The 21,144-nt window shown below is 40.9% G+C and overlaps 1 protein-coding gene across 2 annotated transcripts in view; it reads right to left on the reverse strand.

Annotated features, from left to right (window-relative positions):
- LOC122811508 (advillin-like) overlaps positions 1 to 21,144 on the reverse strand; it is a 731,661-nt gene that overhangs the window by 221,528 nt on the left and 488,989 nt on the right. For both annotated transcript variants that reach the window (XM_044083391.1, XM_044083390.1), the window contains exon 8: positions 5,550 to 5,628. In XM_044083391.1, the coding sequence (XP_043939326.1) occupies positions 5,550 to 5,628 (79 nt within the window). The remainder of the gene's footprint in view (positions 1 to 5,549; positions 5,629 to 21,144) is intronic.

Raw genomic sequence — 21,144 nt, forward strand, 5'->3', positions numbered from 1 at the left:
GGCTGGTAAGGGAGGTTTTTGCATCCTGGGATTTTCCTCTTTTCTGCAACAGTTTCTTCCTTTTGTTGTAAAGTTTGTTTATGGCAGGGGACCACCAGATTGGCTTCCTTTTTTTTGGAGGAGTGCATCTTGGTTCTATTTGGGATGGCACGATTCATGCATGAGTGGATGTGCTCATACAGTGCCTTAGTGTAGGACTCAGCAGTCGAACTTTCAGTTCCTGTCTGCATGGGTGTCTTAAAGTTTGTAACTTCTGACTTGAGTAGCATGAAGTTGGCTTTGGAGAAGTTTTTAATGGAGGTTTCCTTACTGGGGGGGGTGTGGATGTTAAGGGTGATTAGCTTATGCTCTGACCTGACCAACGAGGGGGTGACCATAGGTGTGGAGCATTGATTTCCCATGTTGGTAATGACCACGTCTAGGATACTGGAGCCCCTGGTGGGGCTATGGATTAGTTGATCCAGGGCATTGGAATTTATGAATTCCAAGAACCGTTGGGCAAAGGTGTTACTACATGAGTAGTTTTCCCAGTTAATGGCAGGGTAGTTGAAATCACCCAGTATTAGGGTATTTGGTTGTATATTAATATTTTCCAGTATGTTTAGAAAGGTGTATGAGAATCTTGGGGCATGGTGGGGGAATCTGTAGCAAGCTACAATTTGGATTGCAGTCTTACCTAGTGTTAGTTGCACTGGGAGAATTTCAGATGCATTGTGTTGGGCAACTAACCTGGTGGTGTGAATATCCTTAATGAATATGGACACTCCTCCACCTTTAGTGTTTCGATCCTGGTTTGGTGGCCGAAAAGTGTGGTAAGAGTTGTATCCTGGTATTGCAGGCGTGCTCTCTGGAGCCTTGAACCAGGTCTCAGTTACTGCACAGATATCGATGTTCTCCATTTTTAGGAGTGCCTCGAGAGAGTTGTGGTGGCTTGTTGGCATTTATGACAAGTTAAAACAGTAGTGTTATTACACACAAGCCCATGTTATTAAACTGAGTGTCTTTTGTCAATTTAATACTATTTGCTCAGAATATGATTGTTACATTCTGTGAAATTTCAAGTTCAGGCTTCTATTGTTTCTCTTGAACAACTTTGTCACTTTGATGTCATGTATAAAATATTAGTTATCTTGGTAACTGCTTAAGTATTATATATGGTCAAAATGGGTTACAAAAACTACAATTCGAGTTAAAGCAATTACATGACTTGTTATGCATATTTACTTATATAAGAAAATCATCATGCTTCCTCTTGATGTTCAATGTACTGTATGTCATTTATGACAGGTTTAGATAGTAGTGTTATTATACACAAGCCCATGTTATTAAATCCTGTCTTTAATATCTAAATTCAGTAGACTGCTTCATCTTATATGCCGATTATATATTTTATGTCTAGATTTATTGAAATCATACATTACATAACTATTGTATGCGGGGATTTTTTTTTTGGCTGTTGCTTAGTTATTTGAGAGACCACAAGCTGTAATGCTTATTTTTATTATTAGCTCCTTCCAAGCATGTTTATACAGTCCATAGACGCTAAATTATGAGACTCTTCTAGTTTCTTATTTGTTAAAAGTATACTTCCATCCTTACATAAACACATATCAATACTTCAAGCACGGGCAACAATGCCCATCCAGTTTTGCCAGAATACCTCATGTGGTGTGTTTCCAGGCTGTTCTTAAAATATCTAAACCAATTTTTGTTCTGTTCCATTTTACCAGAACCACTCAACACACCTCCCATTCCCACAGATATTTCCACAAAGGAAATCTGCTGAGTCTCTAGCACTTCCCGGCAACCCCAAACACCCCTAGAATCAGCTATCCCCATATGCCCAACACGTTTGAGCAAGCTCACCACCCAGACCACTGCAAAGGTTACTGCACAATACCAAGTGCTCTTAGTCTTTCACAATAACTCAGACTTCCACTCTTACATAAGTCCTTAATGTGTTTGGACCAAAATACATTTTAAATAAAAATTGCGCTTATTATTTTAATTTTTTTTTTTTTACCAAGAATCAACTTAATGAGCTAAACAAAGTGTTGGGAGACCATCAATATGTGTACATGACCTTTGCGGCGGTGAGAAGTGTATCCCGATGGCAAACAGTGTCTTCCCATCCTTCTCACTCTGGACTAAAATCTCTCTAGCCATTTTCCCAAAAAGGGAAGAACAGAGAACAGAGAGCAAACAGATAAAAAAAAAAAAACCCTAACAAGCCGCCACAACAAGAGATAACACATTCTTCCTGCCTTCCCAACTCTCACTTAGCCAATGTATAAACAAACTATTCTCTGTCAAAATATCCCAAATCACATTTTTATCCACCCCCTTCCCCTGGATCCAGGCTAAAACACCAAATGTCTCTTCCTAATACACAAGCATCAGTAAACCTTGATCACAAGTCACAACCCACAGCTTCCCAGAGACAAACATGGCAACATTGAACAGCTGCCAGACACAGCTGCATCCACACACACCATGTCAGGCTTAATCAAACAGCACTTGAAGCTATGATACCTCCCATAATTGATATTAACTATGTTTAGACAGAATAATAATGACATTTGTACTAGCTGTCAGACACGGCTACATCCATGCACACCATATCATGATTGATCAAACAGCACTTGAAGCTATGATACCTGCCATAATTGATATTAACTATGTTTAGACAGAATAATAATGACATTTGGACTAGCTGCCAGACACAGCTGCATCCACGCACACCATATCAGGATTGATCAAACAGCACTCTTAGCTGTGATACCTGCCATAATTGATATTAACTATATTTAGATAGAATAATGATGACATTTGTACTAAGAGCTTTCTACTATTGTATAACTAGGATATACATGACATTTCTAAATCATACTTTAACTGAAGAAGGCATTAGTCTCCATGACAGCATTTTTTTTCAAAACACTCTACTGTTACTGCTATTATATACAATGTTAATTTGTTACATTTGAGGCTGAACTCTGATGAATGGTACCTTGTTGAATTAGTTAATTAATTACTTAAATTATTATAAGTAAAATCAATGAAAAATGAACAAGATAAGTTATTAGTTCAAGTAGGGGAATAGAAACTTCTATGTTTGTATTATATGTTGCTTTGTTTGGCTTATATATAATGTAAATAGTAACCCATCTTGACCTACCTTTGTGAAAAAATATTGGACTCTTTGAACATTCTGAATAAATCATTACTGTTTCTCAGTTGTTTAAGAATCCCTCCTTTTTTTAAAATAAGAACAGATGACAAGTGATCAGTCATATCATTGATTTGAGAGATGATGTAGTGTGAGTTTTTTTTTTTGGGACAGCTATCTTGCTTTTTTTTTTTTTCTTTCTTTCTTCAGTCAGTCCAAGGATTTTTTTTTTTTTTTTCTTAGGGGGTATCCCATCCATTATATTTCTCTTGGATACTATGTTGTGTTTTTTTTTGATAATATAGTCTTTTTAAGTCATTAAAAGTTCTCATCTCATTGGCAAAAAGTATTCAGTGTTTTCAGGCAGTGCAAAGATCCTTATGTTGTTTCTCCTTTGTTTTCTAAGTCATCTATTTTGTTAAGCAGCTATGTATTCTGTTTAAGCAGAAATTCTTTTTGGAATTCGTCCTCTTTGAGTCTCCCTTCAATGTCATTTAGAGAAGTCTCTATATTTGTTATTTTTGTTTGGTGTTGCTGTAATAGTTCCTTAAGAGTATCAGTCTGTTTTTGAGAATTTAATTTGAGGTTTTCTAAGTCATTTTAAAGCCATCCATCTTCAAAGATAGTTCCTGTAAGGTAGATGTCATCAATTGCAGTTCTTTTTTCAAAGCAGTATCTGGATGAGAATTCTTTGAATTGTTCATATTCAGTGACTCGAAATATCTCCAAGTTACTTGACAGGAAAATTTGTGTACATCTCCACCAAAACTGAAATATATGTAGTTTTGTAGTTTATCTATAGATGTCTGATGTTTTAAACTTGAAAATAATACAATTTTCCTATATTATTATACTAGTTTATGGAGCTCTCAAAATTCACTGCTCTCAGTTAACCATCTAGGCTCCGCCCCCATTTTCTCTACTTTTTGATGACTGTCTTCACTGTGTTTCATGGGGTCTACTTTGTCTCATTGAAAACACACTTCACTGAAACTCATTTCACTGAAAATCAGTTGCCTGAGCACTATTCACTGAAAGCTCACTTCACTGAAAACTCATTTAATTGAAGCTCATTTTGTTGAAAGGTATATGCCTGCTCCCCACTGTAGTGTGATCCTGGAGTTAGTCTATATAGTAAGGGGGGTGTGGGGGGCACAGACCTCCACAGTGGGGGTGGGGGGGCATAGCCTCCCACCTATTTTAAATGTAAGTGACATGGATACTTACAAGTTGAATGAATAACTCTTTCCAGAAGATAATATATTCACCACCCAGCAAGTGTTTTTGCTGGGGGTAAGCCCCCTCTAGTTATATGTACTAATTTTGACATTGCACATTCCACAAGGAAAGGCAATATTTCCCTATATGGGGATGGTTGATCTCTCATGAAAAAATGGTGTTGACCAAACAGATGTCAACTTTATGATCATTTGATTGCATATCATTCACCTACACACACACACACACACACACACACACACACACACACACACACACACACACACACACACACACACACACGCGGGCGCGCACACACACACCTATATATCTATATATCTATATATATATATATATATATATCTATATATCTATATATATATATATATATATATATATATATATATATATATATATATATATACAGAGATGTGTGTGTGTGTATGTGTTTGTGCCAACTCAAGATATGGCAAACTTTGAGGAGATGGAGAAAAGTGATGAGAATGCAACATTCAGCTTCTCACTCTTCACCAAGTTTAAGTTCTGGTTAAAACACCTCTGACCTTCCAGTGATGGTATTCTGAGTGTCAGTGATCTGGCTGCTAACGGTCGGCTTCTTGATTGGTGAGATGGCAGGTTAGTGCTTCTGATTATTGTGGTTTAATACTCGCAGAAGCTGTGCTGACAAGTACAAGAAATATTCACACAATAGTGCTGGCTCCCCACTTAAAGCCAGACTGGAGGTACCTTTTACTATGGCTGGACCTGTGACACATGTCTCCCTTGACCATTTTCTACACAGAAATTACCATAAAATATAGCTTTGTCTTTAAAAATGGTTATGTGAGGGTGCAAACTTATTTCTGGATTTTAAAATTCATACATTATAATACCCTTCTTCAATTAAATGGGAAAACCCCCTCCCCAGCAAAGGCAATGGTTAAACACATCAAAACATGGAGAACAATTATTTTATTATATTTCTAATATTCTTTTACCTTTTAATTTCCCCTTAAATGCTACATTTTTTGATGCTAATTACAAGTCCAAATTTAATAACATGCTACTCTGTTCAGCAGATTCTAAGCAAAAGCGTATGACAGCATTTTCATAAATTTTATGTCTTACCATGCAAGATAGTTTGAAAGGCTGGCTGCCTTACCTCATGTTTAAGAAGATCTTGTGTTAAGGGTCTTGTGGCTATTTCCTGAACAACAAGGTTTCCATCACTGTCTGAAACACTAAAAGAAATTCAAATGCATTTAGGTAAGAGATGTGAAAAAGGGCTTAACAAAACTTAAAAACCTGAAATACAGATGAAAACTATAGGCAGAACGTTGGTCTATATACAGACCAACACTCTGCCTGTTGGTTTCATATATGTATGTATGAGTTCTGTTCAACAGTGATAATGTCACATTCAGTTCAAGGTGAACAAAATAAACCATAGCTAGAAACCATGATTGATATTCAATCTTGTACATTTAAAGAAGCCAGTTAATGTCCATTTTTAATGAAACAAGACTATAATTATATTATGTAATTTCATAGGATTACAATCAAATGGCTGAAAATCAAAAGACTGAATCCCAAAAAGACTGAAAATTCAAAATATTGAATAAATTTTTAATGCAAGGGGCAAGCTCCCCTGCTCCCCTCATCATGTGGGGGGGCTGCACCCCACACCCCCTGCTAAATATATATACCAACTCCAAGATCACACAACAGTGGAGAAGGGACAAATTCCATCATTCAATATTTTAAATTTTCAGTCTTTTTGGATTCAGTCTTTTGATTTTCAGTCATTTGATAGTAAACCGATTTCATATTATGCTAGCATGCCGCTGATCATTAATTTTAAACATTTTTAACTACTAAACGTTTTGATAATTTTTTATTAAATGTGACATAGTTGCATATGTAGTAACAGAGAAGAAAACAAACTATAACTCTTCCATTGCTGTTGTCATGCTGAACATAAACATTTTCTTATTAACAATTTTAATTTACTCCAAGCATTACATAAATTGCTCAAGTGTGACCTTCCTTAAACCTCACTCCTCCTCCTGAAAATAATTCTGCCTGTATTGTTGCTACAGATTCCATTTGTTTCCATGTAATTTGCTACTTCCCTTTTCTAACAGTGCCTCCTCTACTTATTTTTATCTTCTTTAAAATAGTTAGTACTTCTGGTACAGTTGATTTAGATTTTGATTTCCAATCTGAAGTAGTTTACTTCATTTGCTCTTCAACCTGTGGGTCCTCGGATCCACATCGGATCCGACAAGGCCGCATTTTCTAGGTATGGCTCCGAGCTCCATGCTACTCCCCTTATCCATAATGCCCCTGTCTCCCTTCTCCATTCATATCTCATTTGCTGCCTGAGAGGAAGCAGCATGGTCTGAGCTCCACTGAAATAGTCGTGTTCTTTGAACAGTAATTTTTTTACCTTTTTTGGCTTTTTTCTATCTCTATCTTACACTTCTAACCTATCTATACCCTCTCATGGTTCTTTATAGTGATTTTCTTGTAGGCTTTACTATCTTTCCTCCCCTCTTTTCTATCCACATGGTGCATGTGTGTTCCTTTTGAACTGGCTGAGGCATGGCAGACGCCCCCAAGCCAAGTTTCAAAAGGTGCACAGAGTGTGGCAACAAGCTTTCCCCAGTGGATGGCCACACTCTGTGCATGGTTTGTTTGGGGGTTGCTCACCTCCAGTCCCCCTGTCCTATTTGCACTGGGTTTAACCCCACAGCACTTAAGGACAGGCGGCACAAACTGATCGTTAAGGGCCTGTTGCCCTCCTCTACTGGGACTGATGTCCCACCTTCCCCTGCTAAGAAAGCAGCAGCTGCTGCTTCATCTTTTGCTTCCTTGGCCTCTGGGACTCACCCTCCTGCCAAGAGGCCCAGGGAAGGGGATAAAGCCAAGAAGAACCAGCCTCGCAAGCACTCCCCTGACCACTTGTCAGAGGCCGTCTCCTCACCTAAGGACACCTCGGCTCAGGTCCCCTAGGTTCTCCCCTGAGCCTGAGGTTCTAGTTAGCCAGTCACCCCCTAGGCCCTCTCCCCACTGGCTTTCCTGGCCCACTTCAGCGGCATCCTCCCACTCTTCCTGGAGCCTATCTGAAGCAGAGATGTACAAGATGATGTGGAAGTTTATCCGCACTCAAATCCAGATGGGAGTCTTGCAAGGGCCTTCTCCCCCCCGGAGCCCCAGCCAGTATTTAGACATATCAGTCCTTCTCCAATCCAACCTGCAGTTTCGGAGTTGTTGGATCTGAGGACGGTCAGAATCAAGGGGTTGGCACTGATGGTACCCTGTACCTTGACGCCGGCCAATACCTTGAGTGTGTCAGATCTGACTAGATCAGATCTGAGCTCTCAGAGCCGTAGCCTCGAGGTCGGATCTTTGGGATCTGTGCTCTCTGCTCTGAGCTTGTCAGAGAGAAGCATTCCCCTAGGCATCTTGGCTCCTAGAGGCTCAGCTCTGACTCCCCGGTCGGATCAGGGGGGAATGGCTTCTGCCAGTTCAGCCCAGAAGGTCTGTTCCCGCTCAGCATTTGACATGGTGGAGAGGGTTCTTGCAGGGTCAAGGCCTCTGACTACTCCATCTTTGGAGTCTGTCCAGACCCCCCTGGCCTTGATTGCAGGTCCAACCATCTTGCCCTCTTAGGGACAGCCCGTAGCCATAGTACCCCAGGATAATCAGGCCTTGGAACAACCCACTTGCGAGACCTCCCCAGATAGTCCCTCTGAGGAGTCCCCCCCAAGCACACTTGTAAAAGGTGGCACTTGGACTCTCCCCAAGAGCCCCTCACCGAAGACACGGACCTGAATGAAGGTGAAGATTCCCCAAGATCACCCCCGAGGATGTCTCCTTTGGAGACATCATGGAGATCATCCACCTAAGAGAGGGGTGGTCCACCCCAAAACCAACCTCTTATGAGTCCATGTTTCTGGAGGCATTTGGCTTGGTCCGTCTATCTCTTGGGTGTCCCCCTCCTGCTGATCCACTTGTGGATTTGATAACATCTAGGTTGTGGAAGGAGCCAGGCACTGTAGAGCCAATTCCAAAGCACCCAGATAAGGTTTTAAGCCTTCCCACAGACAAGTTTCACTGGCACAAGGGGTCCCCTGTAGATGCTATGCTGGTGGCGGTGGCCACCAAGAAGGAACTCGCACAGGAGAGTTCCACGGTCCATCCACCTGACCGAGAGTCAAGAACATTGGATCATTTTGGTAAGCAGGTTTATGCTTCAGCGGCCTTCTGTGTGAGGGCACTGAACTACATAGCACATGTTATTCGACTCCAGAGAGATCTGGTCAAGGAAGTCACGGAGATGACCCCAGGGTCCATGTTGGCAGAGGGCAAGAAGACATTCAATGCACGAATGGCCACTTTAAAATCTGTAGCCAACACATCTATGTGCTTGCTCTCCCATGCAATGGAGGGAGCCACATGGGTAGTGGGGTCATGCATGGCCATCCAGTGTCAAGCCTGGCTCCGCTTATGTCAGTTCTTGGAGCCCTTCAAGGCATCTTTTACTAACGCCCCTTATGATGGTTCCTCCCTTTTTGGGAAAATGGCTAGAGAGACTTTAGTCCAGAGTGAGAAGGATGGGAAGACACTGTTTGCCATCGGGATACACTTCTCACCGCCTCAAAGGTCATTTACCAGGAACCAGCGAGGCCAGAAGAAGATGTGGTTCTGCAAGTCTCAGGCATTTTCCCAGGATGCTCAGGACTCATCTTCCCCCAGAGGCAGAGGGAGACATGACAGATGCCACCCTAGAGGCAGAGGGGGAATATGATAGATGCCACCCTAGAGGCAGAGGGGGTCCTAGGAAGTTAGGGTCCCAAGAACCTTTCCTGGATAAACCCGGACAGCAACCCTGAGGGGTTGCCCAACTGTCCATCTCTGGAGGCAGTCGGGGGTCACTTGTAACTTCACCCACTAGCATGGGAGTCCATCACTACAGATCAGTGGGTGCTGCGAGTCATATCCAGAGAATATTTTGTTCCCTTCAAGGATTTTCCCCCATACAACAAAGTCCTTCCAAACATTCCACCCTCGCAGTGGGAGGAAGTAGCAGTGCAGGTAGACTCACTGCTAAGAAAACAAGTCATCCAACCGGTCCCACCAAACCAGTCCAGATCCGGGGTTTATTCCAGGTTCTTTTTAGTACCAAAAAAGATGGGGGACCTCAGACCAATATTGGATCTGTCCAAATTTAAGCTGTCAGTAACCAAGACAAAATTCCGGGTGGTCACGATTCAATCTATCCTGCCTTATCTGCAGGACAGAGACTGGATGTGCTCAATCAACCTCTAGGATGCGTACTATCACATCAAGATGGACAGGTGCCCCTGGAGGTTCCTTCTCTAATGGATGGGAGCCAGTCATTACCAATTTTGAGCCCTCCCCTTTGGTCTCACCGCATTCCCCTTGGGTGTTTACCAAGGTAATGGCAGTAGTAGTGGCTCACCTGAGACTTGAGGGCATTCAGGTATTTCTGTACCTGGACAATTGGCTCTTTACTGCCCCTTCAGAGCATCTACTATGTCAGGCCAGGGACACCTTTCTTCAGCTCGCCAACATGTTGGGCATTACGATGAATTTGAAAAAGTCTGTTCTTCACCCGGCTCAGATTCTAGATTTCATTGGGGCATGGCTAGGCACAATACAATCATAGGTGTTCCTCACCTCAGACAGGATACGCAGCTTGAGGTTGCACATATTACACATTCTTCAGACCCTTTTTTCAACAGCCGAAGCAGTGTTAAGGGCTCTAGGTTCTATGACAGCCATGATAAATCTTCCCATGGCATGCCTTCATATGAGGGTAATGCAGTGGACACTGGCAGTTCAGTGGCCACTGTTAGACCTTCCTTTGTCTTTTCCAGTGATTTCAAAAGCATGCAGGGACTCCCTTTGGTGGTGGATTCAGTCCCCAGCTCTCCTCAAGGGATGTCCTTTTCAACCTCCTTTACCCCAAACCATGGTGACCACGGATGCCTCCCTACTAGGGTGGGGGGCACTGTTCAGGAAGGACAGTCCAAGGCACGTGGTCCCCTTCCAAGGCTTATCTACACATCAATGTTCTAGATATGAGAGCAGTTCTTCTTGCTTTGCAGGCCCTCCATGCTCATCTTCCTCTGGGAACAATTGCAATTCAGACAGACAATATGTCAGTGGTCTGACATATCAACAAACAAGGGAGAACCAGATCTTATCCCTTATGTCAAGAGGCCATGAGAGTGGGGGAATGGGCGATCTCCACTGGCCATTTTCTGGTGGCAATGCACATCCTGGTATGGTCCAACATTCTAGCAGACAGGCTCAGCAGATCTATCCTGATGCCTTACGAGTGATCTCTAAAACATTCAGTAGCGGAACTAGAGTGGGGTCACCCTTGCTACAATCTCTTCGCATCTCCTTCCAATGAGAAATGCAGCATGTTTTTTGCTCTGACCCCCCCACCAGGGGAAGCCCCCAGAGACGCTCTGATTCATGCTTGGCCTCCCGAGCTTCTTTATGCATTTCCTCCTCTTCCCCTCATGTCGAAGTTTCTACAGAAAGCCCAAAAGCTGGGGAGCACTGTGATCCTCATCGCCCCATTCTGGCCTTGACAAGTTTGGTTTCCCTTACTCAGGTCTCATCTAGTTGTTCCACCATGGACCTTGAATCCAGTCCCAGACCTGCTTTCACATCCCTCGGGGATTTCTCAGACAGATCTGGACAGTCTGAAGCTCACTGCTTGGCTGCTCTGGTTCCCATGATTCTTAGGACTCCCGGTCTGTCATCTCCTGTCAAGTCCATTCTGATGGTGACTCATAAATTGTCCACCAGAAAAGTTTATCTCAGTAAATGGAAATGTTTTTCTATATGGGCCATTCAGAGGTCATTGGATCCTTTGACTGCACTGCTTTCAGCGGTTTTAGATTTTCTAGCTAGCATTTTTCATCAGGGCATGAGTTCCTCAATGATGAAAGTCCAGCTAGCCGCCATTTTTAATTTTTATGTTGGGGTAAACATGTCTTCATTGGCTTCCTCTAAACTTTGTAAAACTTTTCTCAGAGGTGCTTTTCTTCTCAGACCCCTGGTTAAGAACCCGATTCCTCCGTGGGACCTCACTTTGTTGTTGCAGGCATTGGTTTCTCCTCCCTTTGAGCCTGCGGCATCTGTGGATTTACAATGTTTGACCTGGAAAACTGCCTTCTTGATTGCCATTACGTCTCCTAGAAGGGTGTCGGAGCTTCAAGCTCTTTCTATCAAAGTCCCTTACATGATCTTTCACAAAGATAGAGTGTTGCTACACACTAACCTGTCCTTCCTTCCCAAGGTAGCTTTGGAAGCCAATATTAATCAGATTATTAATTTACCAGTATTTTTTATGAATTACCAGAATAAAGGCGAGTACAAATTACATTTATTGCCTGTACATAGGCAATTGAGGTTTTATCTGCACAGGACTAAACCTTTCCGCAAGTCCGATCAGCTTTTTGTGTCCTATGCCAAGCCCTTCTTAGGTAAACGTGTCTCAAAAGTGACTATTGCTCAGTGGATTTCACAATGCATTGGCCGGGCTAACTCAGATAGAGGTTTGTCTCTTCCAGGAAAAGTGAAGGCTCATTCGACCCGATCTATGGCTACATCAGTGCCCTTTTGGTCTAGGGTCTCCTTTAGATGATATTTGTTCACCTGCTGCTTGGGCCTCATCTCACACCTTTATTTATCATTATAAACTGGATTTGGTCTCTAGAGCATCCTTTGGCTCTGCGGTGCTCTGGAATATCCTTCCATGAGTGCCTTCCAAGAGTTAGGTAGCTGGGGACTCTGTCCCACAAGTTGAAGAGCAAATGAAATAAATTACTTCAGATAAAGAAGTTATGTACTCACCATAATGTTCCATCTGAGTAGTTCTACTTCACTTGTCTTCAACCGTTCCCCCCCTTCTTCCCCCTAACCTTATTCTTTGGGATATGAGATGTCCTTTGTACCGGACAGTTATTGTTGGGATCTTTGGTTCTGTCAGGGCTAAAGTTCTTTTGTAATGTTTGTGTTGGAGGATAAGGTGTCATTGGGTTGGGTATCTGATACCTGTTAGGCAGAAAACTTGATCTGAAGGGAGAAGGGAGACATGGGGCATTATGAGTAAGGGGAGGAGCATGGAGCTCACAGCCATAGCTGGAAAATGCAGCCATGTCAGATCTGATGTGGATCCGAGGACCCACAGTTTGAAGACAAATGAAGTAGAACTACTCAGATGGAACATTATGGTGAGTATATAACTTCTTTTTTTCTAGTAATTGTTTTGATCTTTTTGTTTTGGCAGTCAGTAGCATTAAACTTAGTAAGGCTGTACTATATCTAGACAATTCAGGAAAGTTAAGTACCTATTGGCCCTAAATATAACTGGTAAATTCAGGAATAAGCCTCTCTGGTAGAACTTCCATGTGAACAAAAATTGTGTAACAAAATAAGGTAAATAATAAAAAGTTGCAAGAAATTCCTATCTTCTTACGTCAAGATCACACTAAAACATGCCATTGAGGAGCTTAAGGGCACTTTTAGAAAATGTAAAGCAGAATATGAACTTAGGGTTACCACAGATACTAAAGGAAACTGCAAATTTTTATCAGCTATATCAGAAAATTAATTAACATTTGTCTACCGAGATTGTCTGACTGGGACAGAGTCAATTTTCAGAGGAAGCCCAGGGAGAAATGCTCCAGACACATGTCTTTGGAAGGTGGGAGGAAACCAGAGCACCCAGAAGAAACCCACAGGAATGCAGGAAGGATATGCAGACTCTGCACAGAAGGCACTCCAACTGAGAATTGTACCAGGGAACCTCTTGCTGTAAGGCAGCAATGCTAACTGCTGTACCAGTGCGTCACCCATATTAAGGAGAAATGTTCAACACTGCACTGATTTCATCCATAATAATATTACACACTCTGATCCCAAGGATATTGTCAAAATATCAGCAGCCAAATTTAGTTCAAACTTTAACACATCTACCCACATTGTTGTTCCTACGTTCACTGAAAATTTACTTTCCACAGAAATTACCTTGGAACAAGTCTTAGAATCCCTGTCAAAGGCTACAATTAATGCTTTCATGATGCTGGACAACATACCAGGTTGCATTGTAATCAGTGACAGTTATGCATTATCTGAGCATCTAGTTTAACTTCAGTCTGTCTATATGGTTTGTGCCTGATGCCTGGGGAACAGCCCTCACACAAAGGTGGCCCCTATACAGACCCAGTTAAGTATAGGCCCATTAGCCTCACCAACCTTATATGCAAAGGTATGGGACATATCATAGCAAAACTCAAAACATAGATTACTTAAATGAAATAGACCTTGCTCAATCTGGTTTCATGAAGGCGAGGTCCTGCCTCCTGAACCTAGGAAGCTTCTTCAAAAAGATAACATAAGTTGTGGACTGTGGTCACTCTGTGCACACTGTTTATCTTGACTGGCTAAGGCTTTTGATACTATTGAAAAATTAGATTAACTTCATGTAAACCATCTATGTCATCCACTGTGTCCTGTGTAGCATAGTAGTGTTCAGCAAAAAATGCTGTTCCCACCTCATATGTCTTTAAATGGTACTCCTCTTCAGACACATACAGTCATAAGAGATCTGGGCACTTATGTGGACAACTCTCTTTCTCTCAGTCGATTATCATGTTTCCACCATAATCAGAAATTCTTTCTATTTGGCCCAAGTAATTATTAAGATGATATCTTCAAGAGCCAAAGAAGTCATCCTACCCCTATATTTTTCCCTTTCTGAACCACTGATGAATACAATGTCCGCTTGGACAGGTACAAATCCAAACATAGTGCTCAGCTGGAAAGGCCCCAAAGATTTCTAACCAAGAAAATGAAAGGTCTTAAATACTTTAACTATTCTGAAAGATTACTACAACTCTCCTTATACTATTTATTTATTTGTTTATTTTTATTTTACATTTGTTAACCAGGTAGCCCATTTTTCAGCGGAGACCTGGGGAGATAAGCTCCATAACAATAGTACAAAAAGATTACAAACATTTTTAAAAGATTTACAAACAATATACAAAAAGTTTGACAGTTGCCAACAATCACAATTTACAAAAAGGGGAATTTAAAACAGCAAACATTACATTTCTTAAGCCTTACTACAGACAGTAACATGAAACTCATTGGATATATAACTAAAAACCATTGTGGTATTTTAATTTGGTAGAAGTAAGACAAAAAGATAGCAGAATAGAAAACATTTGATTGAAGGCATGAGAAACTAGCCAGGAGTAACATAGCTATTGTTGAGTAAGGTATTCCTTTAGGAGTTTTTTGAAGCTATGACGATCTGTGTTTCTAAGATATTCTGGGATAATATGTTCCACTGTTTGGCTACTTTATAGGCAAAGAGAGAGTCATCAATGTAATTATGGGACCTTAAATATAAGTTTATCAGATGATCTAAGGGTCCTGGGGTTGGTATTTAGTTGCACTAGGTTGGAGAGTGCAAGGCAGTTTTCAGGTTTGTGGATAATGGAATGGGCAGTGGTGAAATGATTGAGCAATAACAGACTGGGAAATTCAAGCTAGTGTAGTTTTTGAAGAGCAAGGCAATTATGGGTCCTGTTGGGTAAATTAGCAGCAAATTTTGTTATTTTGTTATAGCAGGAATCAAGTAGAGGTAAATCAGACATGCACAGGTTAGTGAAAAGTTAAGAACAGTACAGGAAAGTCAATAGGCTGCGGGATCTGGCTGTGGCTAGTCTGGCATTTTGAGTAAGGTAAGGTTTAGCCCTATATAGAGCACCATGTTTGATGTGAACTTTCTTAATTGTGAGTGATATCTGTTTATTGAATGTTAGGTTGTTATCTATTGTGACACCAAGTAGCTTTGTTTGATTAACTGGTTCTTATATAGTGCCATTAGTGGAGTAGATGGAGAGAAGATGTGGTTTTGCTTTGGATTTCCTGTTAGAGAAGATCATTCATTTTGTTTTGTTTGGGTTTAGGATGAGTTGAAGTTCATTTATGTAATTTTCAATATCTAGAAATGACTTTTGCAGTTTATCTTTGAGTTCTTGGGGTGTGGGATCAGAGCAAAGAAGAGTAGCGTTGCCAGCATATTGAATGATAGAAGCAAATTTACTGGCAGTGTTTAGACTATTTGTGAAAATAATAAAAAGGAGAGGGTCAAGGATGGAACCCTGAGGAACCCCAACAGAGACTGGGAGGAGTGTGGAGAGTTTATTATCTCATTTAGTTGCTTGTTGTTGATTAGTAAGGTAGCTAAAGAACTAGTTTATAGCTGTAGAGTTGAGGTTGAAGGAGGCTAGAGTGTTGAGTAGTAGTTGGTGGGATACCATATCAAAAGCTTTGGAAATATCAAGGAATGTAGTAGAGACTAGTTGTCTATTGTTTTTGAGGAGGTTGTTGTTAGTGAACCTTATGAGGGCTGTGGAGGTACTGTGTTTTGGACGGAAGCCATGCTGTGAACTAGATAAGAGGTTATTTGTAGTGAGGTGGTCTAGGAGCTGCTTATGGATACATCTCTCTAAGATTTTGGCTAGGGGTGAGAGAATGGCAATGGGACAATAATTAGAGAGATCTGTAGATGAGCCTCCCTTGTGGAGGGGAATGATATGCTATATTTTCTATAGTATGGGCACATATTGTTCTGCGATGGAACGATTGATTAGGATAGATACAGGATAGGTGATGGAGCTTGCAGCAGTTTTTAACAAGTCATTAGGGAGTTGGTCAGCTGCTAGACAGGTAGGTTTTAGTTTTGATAGGAGTTTTTTTATATAAGAGGTCTGTATGGGTTTAAAAGAGAAGTAGTTGGGTTTAGAGTTATTAGACATAGGCACTGTAATGGATTTGTTAGATTTATTTGTGAAGACTGCCAGCCTAGCTAGATAGAATTCTGTAAATAATTCTATGTCACTATAAATATTGATATGATCCACAGGCTTGTCTAACAAATGTTATAGAATTGTATGTTCTGAGCTTCAGAAATTTAACCACAGTGCACCCTGCTGGAGGAAAGCTGATAAGTGAGGGATTTTACAAATGTGTTTGATTTTGATCTCAATCTTGGAGTTAGGATGTCTGGGATACAAATTCTTTCTATTGTTTTAAGACAAGAGATAATTACTAGGTTTTACATGTAAAATGTCTTTTATTGCTGTGGCTTCCTGGAGGTGCAGGTTACAAAAAAAGAAATGTTAAAATTTTAAGTTCTGTGAGCCTGGGAAACTAAATCAGAGAAGTGTCAAGAATGATGTAATCTGAAATGACTCAGCAGTACTGTGCATTATCAATTTAAGGACAGAAAGAAAGAAGAGCAGTTTGTATCTTGCCTTGGATCTAGTAAGAACATCCACTCACCAGCACTTGCTTGCTCTGTAAGTAGTATGTAGAACTGTAACTTCTCTTAGAGTTAGATAGGAATTTAGCCAGACTTGTCTAACTGTTTTCTATATTTCTCAGACTATCCTACAATATAGTTTTAAAGTAATTTCCTGTGATTTCTGAACTCTGTAATGTCATTGTGTTGAAGTAATAAGTATTGTCTTGTGATTTTAGTATTTATTATTAAATATTTTAAACCTTTTAACTGTGGCTGTTTTGTGTAGAGAGAATTTAAGCTCTAGAGTACTTGGTATGTATTTGGTGATACTGTACAAAGCCACTCCAATAGCCTTGCTGTTTGTCACACTTACTATTGGATAATAATAATATTGCACAGTAGAATTGGACACTCTTTGGTAAGGGTCATTATAGTAGCTGATAAGGGTAGTTGGTGGCAGTGGATTACTACCTTATAGCCTGGGCGGAAGGGGGCATAGATGGAGAACCTGTGCCAGCCTTCCCCAGGAGAGTCTGTGTGTTTGTATATAAATCAAATCTCAAAGTGTGTGTGTGTGTGTGTGTGTGTGTGTGTGTGTGTGTGTGTGTGTGTGTGTGTGTGTGTGTGTGTGTATGTGTGTGAGTCAGCTACTTGGGCAGGGACACAAAGCACTGGTTGGACAGAGAGGGTACTGGAAGATTTGGCTTGACTACTTGGCTGAGATCTGAACCCTATAGCTGTGCCAGTGGGAGTCTTATTGGGAATCTGGTGAGAAAGGGAGAAACCAGCTCCAGACTGACTGTGATCTCTGTGTGCTCTTAAGGGACATTGTACTTTACTGTGTGTGTACTTGTTATCCTTCCCAGTGTGCACGCCCCTCACTGGTGCTAGTGGTGAGGATTGAGGCTCCTTGATTACTGCGCCAGTTAACGGGTGTCACATTGATGTTGTTTAAAACTGAGGTGATAGTTGTGATGAAATGAGAGTTAAATTGGGATGCTATACATTCAGTGTTATTTGTTCTAGATGGTGCAGAGGTAGAGGTTTTGCCAGGGTTGAGGAGGTAGTTAAGGTTTTGCCAAAATTTTTGTGGTTTATTTATGTGTTTTTGCTGACAAGCTAGAAAATAAGATTTTTTTGTCAGATAATATTTGCTTCTTAGTTAGGTTTCTTAGTTGTTTGTAAGAGGTGAGGTTATCTGAGGTTTATGAGGTTTGATAAGCAGTCCAGACTCTATCCCTTTGTTTAATAAGATATTTAGCATCTTTGGTTATCCAAGGTAGGTTTTTGACTTTGAAGCAATTTTTTCTTGTTAGAGAGACATTATTAAGGATGTTGAGGAAGGTATCATTAAAATATTATACAGCTTGGTCTAGTTGGAGTGATTTTAGAGGTGACCAGTTGCAGTTTTGAAGTAGGGAATTTAAGATGGTAGGGGAAATTTTCTTTTGTTGTGTATGTGTTTGAAAATGACATTACAGGGGGAGTGAATGCGTTTCCTTAGAAGAAAGATAGGGGAGTGATCACTGAGAGAATCAGAGAGGTACCCAGCCTGGTGGGCAAAGTTGGGCTTACTGGTTAGTATCCATCTAGGATAGATTATTTCTTAGTGTGTTTATTGATTCTAGTTGGGAAGTTTATAATTTGGGTGAAATTGAATAAATTGATAAAATTGGAGGGGTTGTCAAATGAGCAGGACAGCCAGTCCAAGTTGAAATTACCTAGCACTATAGTTTCGTGGTTGAAACTAGAGGATGCCCAAGATAGAAAACTTTCAATGGTAGGTAGATTATTTCCTGGTGGTAGGTAGGAGGCAATAATTATGATGGTTTTATTTGGATTTACTTCGGATTGGGTGGTTAGAATTTCTGCTTCTGATAGATCTGGGGGAGTACAGATACATTTTTCAATTTTGAGGAAATTTTTATACATGATGGCAATGCCTCTACCATGCTTGTTCAGCCTATCTTGTCTAACAACATTATAATCACTAGTAAGTATTTCATCATCTTTAATGTCGGGTTTTAGCCATATCTCTGTAATAATTATTATATCATGAGTGTAGGTAGTTAGGGCTGCATGAAAGTCATCGTGTTTTGTGATACTTCTGAGGTTAAAATTAGCTATGAGTAAGTCTGATTTGGATTTTTTTAGGGGAAGAATGTGGAGGGTAGTATTAGCAGGTGTGGTGGGTGTATTGGGTGGGGTGGGAGTAGCTGTGTGGGTCCTTGGTTAGGATGTATGTCAGCTTAGAGTTTGATTTCTGTTAGTGAGTGTAGGAGAGAGAATTTGACCTTGGATATTAGTCGATGAAAGAAATCTGGATAGGAAGAAGGGTTGGGGGTATGGACATTTTTATAGTGGAAGACCAATATGTTAGAGTTAGTGTCGAGGTTAGAACAGATGTGAAAATGGATATTTGGTTTTGTATGGTATGTAATAGCAGGGAGTGTAGGAGAGGGGTAGTGTGTTATGTTTGATGTGATGAACATAGTGGAGTGGGAGGCTAAGTAGAGGGCAATGAGTAGGAGAGAGTTGTTCAAAAGAGTGATGATAACTGACATGGTGAAATAGTAGGGTAATAGGAGAAAAATATGGGTGAGTTGGTGACTGCAGTTTAGTAGAGACAGAAATGTACTGATACAGTGATGTGGAGATGTGTTATAGGAGACAGTAGGGGAGACAGTACTGACTCCTCTGAGGTGACTTATGTATAGCTTTTGGAGCCAAGAATGATCTGATCCTATTAGGCCTCCTACATCTTCACACAATCAGTAGATTTACAAACCCCCGCTACAGACCTAAACCTACACCAGACCATAAAGAGATTAGCTGGAGGGACAGTTTCCTAATACAAAATATTCCCAGCCTATGAAATAATTTGCCAATACAAGTCAAACAAAGTATTACTTTTGCTCCCTTTAAGGTTAGTTTTGATGACTGGATGGGTAGACACAAATTTAGACTAGGTTTATCATGTAAGGCCCTGCTTAATTTAGAATGCTTGTAAAGGTTACAAGAACGTGGGTGTAATTAAAGGTGCATATGACTGGGCATTTTGTGGTCTGCAGTGGTCACCTGCCTAGTATTACTCCTGTGTTTCTATGTTTCTGTCTTCCTAACCATTTCCTTAATTACAATCATTTGTTCCTCTACATTTATGACAAACTACTTTGTATGGATTTTTTTTTTAAATTTACCGACTCATTAGACTATCAAAAAACATGTTCCCAGTTGCCACTTGCTTTCCCATCACATCTCCAGCATTTATCATCTACCCGAAGAAAATGTTTTTGTAGTCTTTCTGGGGTATAAAAATACCTATGCAAACACTAAAAAGAAAAAAATCATAAAGCTTTTAGAATTTGTTGCATACTTGGGAGGTGTACAGATGTTTTCCCATTGTTCCCTTTTAAATTGCCTTTCCAAAGAAAAACTGTACAAAGTTATAAAAAAAGGCTATGCATCCCAAATAGCACTCACCAGCATCTTTGCATAACAAATTCATGCTATTTTCGGGAAAGTATAATTGTGTACACTTACCATAAAAGTAGATGTTTGAGTGTATTCACTGTTGCAATCATCACATTTGGGTTATCCTGCCAGGGGTAGCCCTCAGTCGGCCCGAATACCAGAGGCTTAGTATTTCTGCGTCAGTTGCTGCTACTCCAGGACTGATGTCAGGTTGTCAGTGGTATAAAACCAGGCAGCCAATGCAATTCCATCAGTTTTTCTTGCCCTGTCAGTAGCCCCCAATAGGGAGCTAGGTTATGGTGGAAGAACACCACCAGTAGAAAGTAAATACCAAAAATTCCTTGTAAGGAGAGAGAGAGAGAGAGAGAGAGAGAGAGAGAGAGACAAGGGGGGTGGAGGGAGGGAAACCAGGACTGCAATAATGAATACACTCGAACATCTACATTTATGGTAAGTGTACACAACTGTACTATGTTCTTCATGTTTCACTGTTGTAGTCATCGCATTTGTGTTGATTCCCAAAGCTGAAGAAAATGGTGGAGGCAGTCAAGAAGACTGTGGGCTGGCTAGGATGCCCTGCAAGACTGTGGTGGCAATGCCTGCCCAGGATTTGGAGAAGATAGGCAGATGGTAATGTTTGGTGAACATATGAACAGATGTCTAGGTTGCAGCCTCCAGGATGTCCCTGGTGGGGACCCCTCTGAGAAAAGCTGTAGAGGTGAAGGTTGCTCTGGTGGAATGTATCTTGACTCTCTTTAGGGGTGGTTTCCCATGCTGTTTGTAGCAGAAATGGATGCAGTGTGATATCCATTTGGAGATTGTTTGTTTGGATATGGCCTTGCCCTCTGCTCCTGCAGCGAAGCTGACTAGCAATTGATCAGTTTTTCTAAAAGATGTAGCCCTGTCCAGGTAG

This window comes from Protopterus annectens, chromosome 9.part0 (genome assembly GCF_019279795.1).
Source record: "Protopterus annectens isolate FY-2018-M chromosome 9.part0, PAN1.0, whole genome shotgun sequence".
Lineage (NCBI taxonomy): Eukaryota > Metazoa > Chordata > Ceratodontiformes > Protopteridae > Protopterus > Protopterus annectens.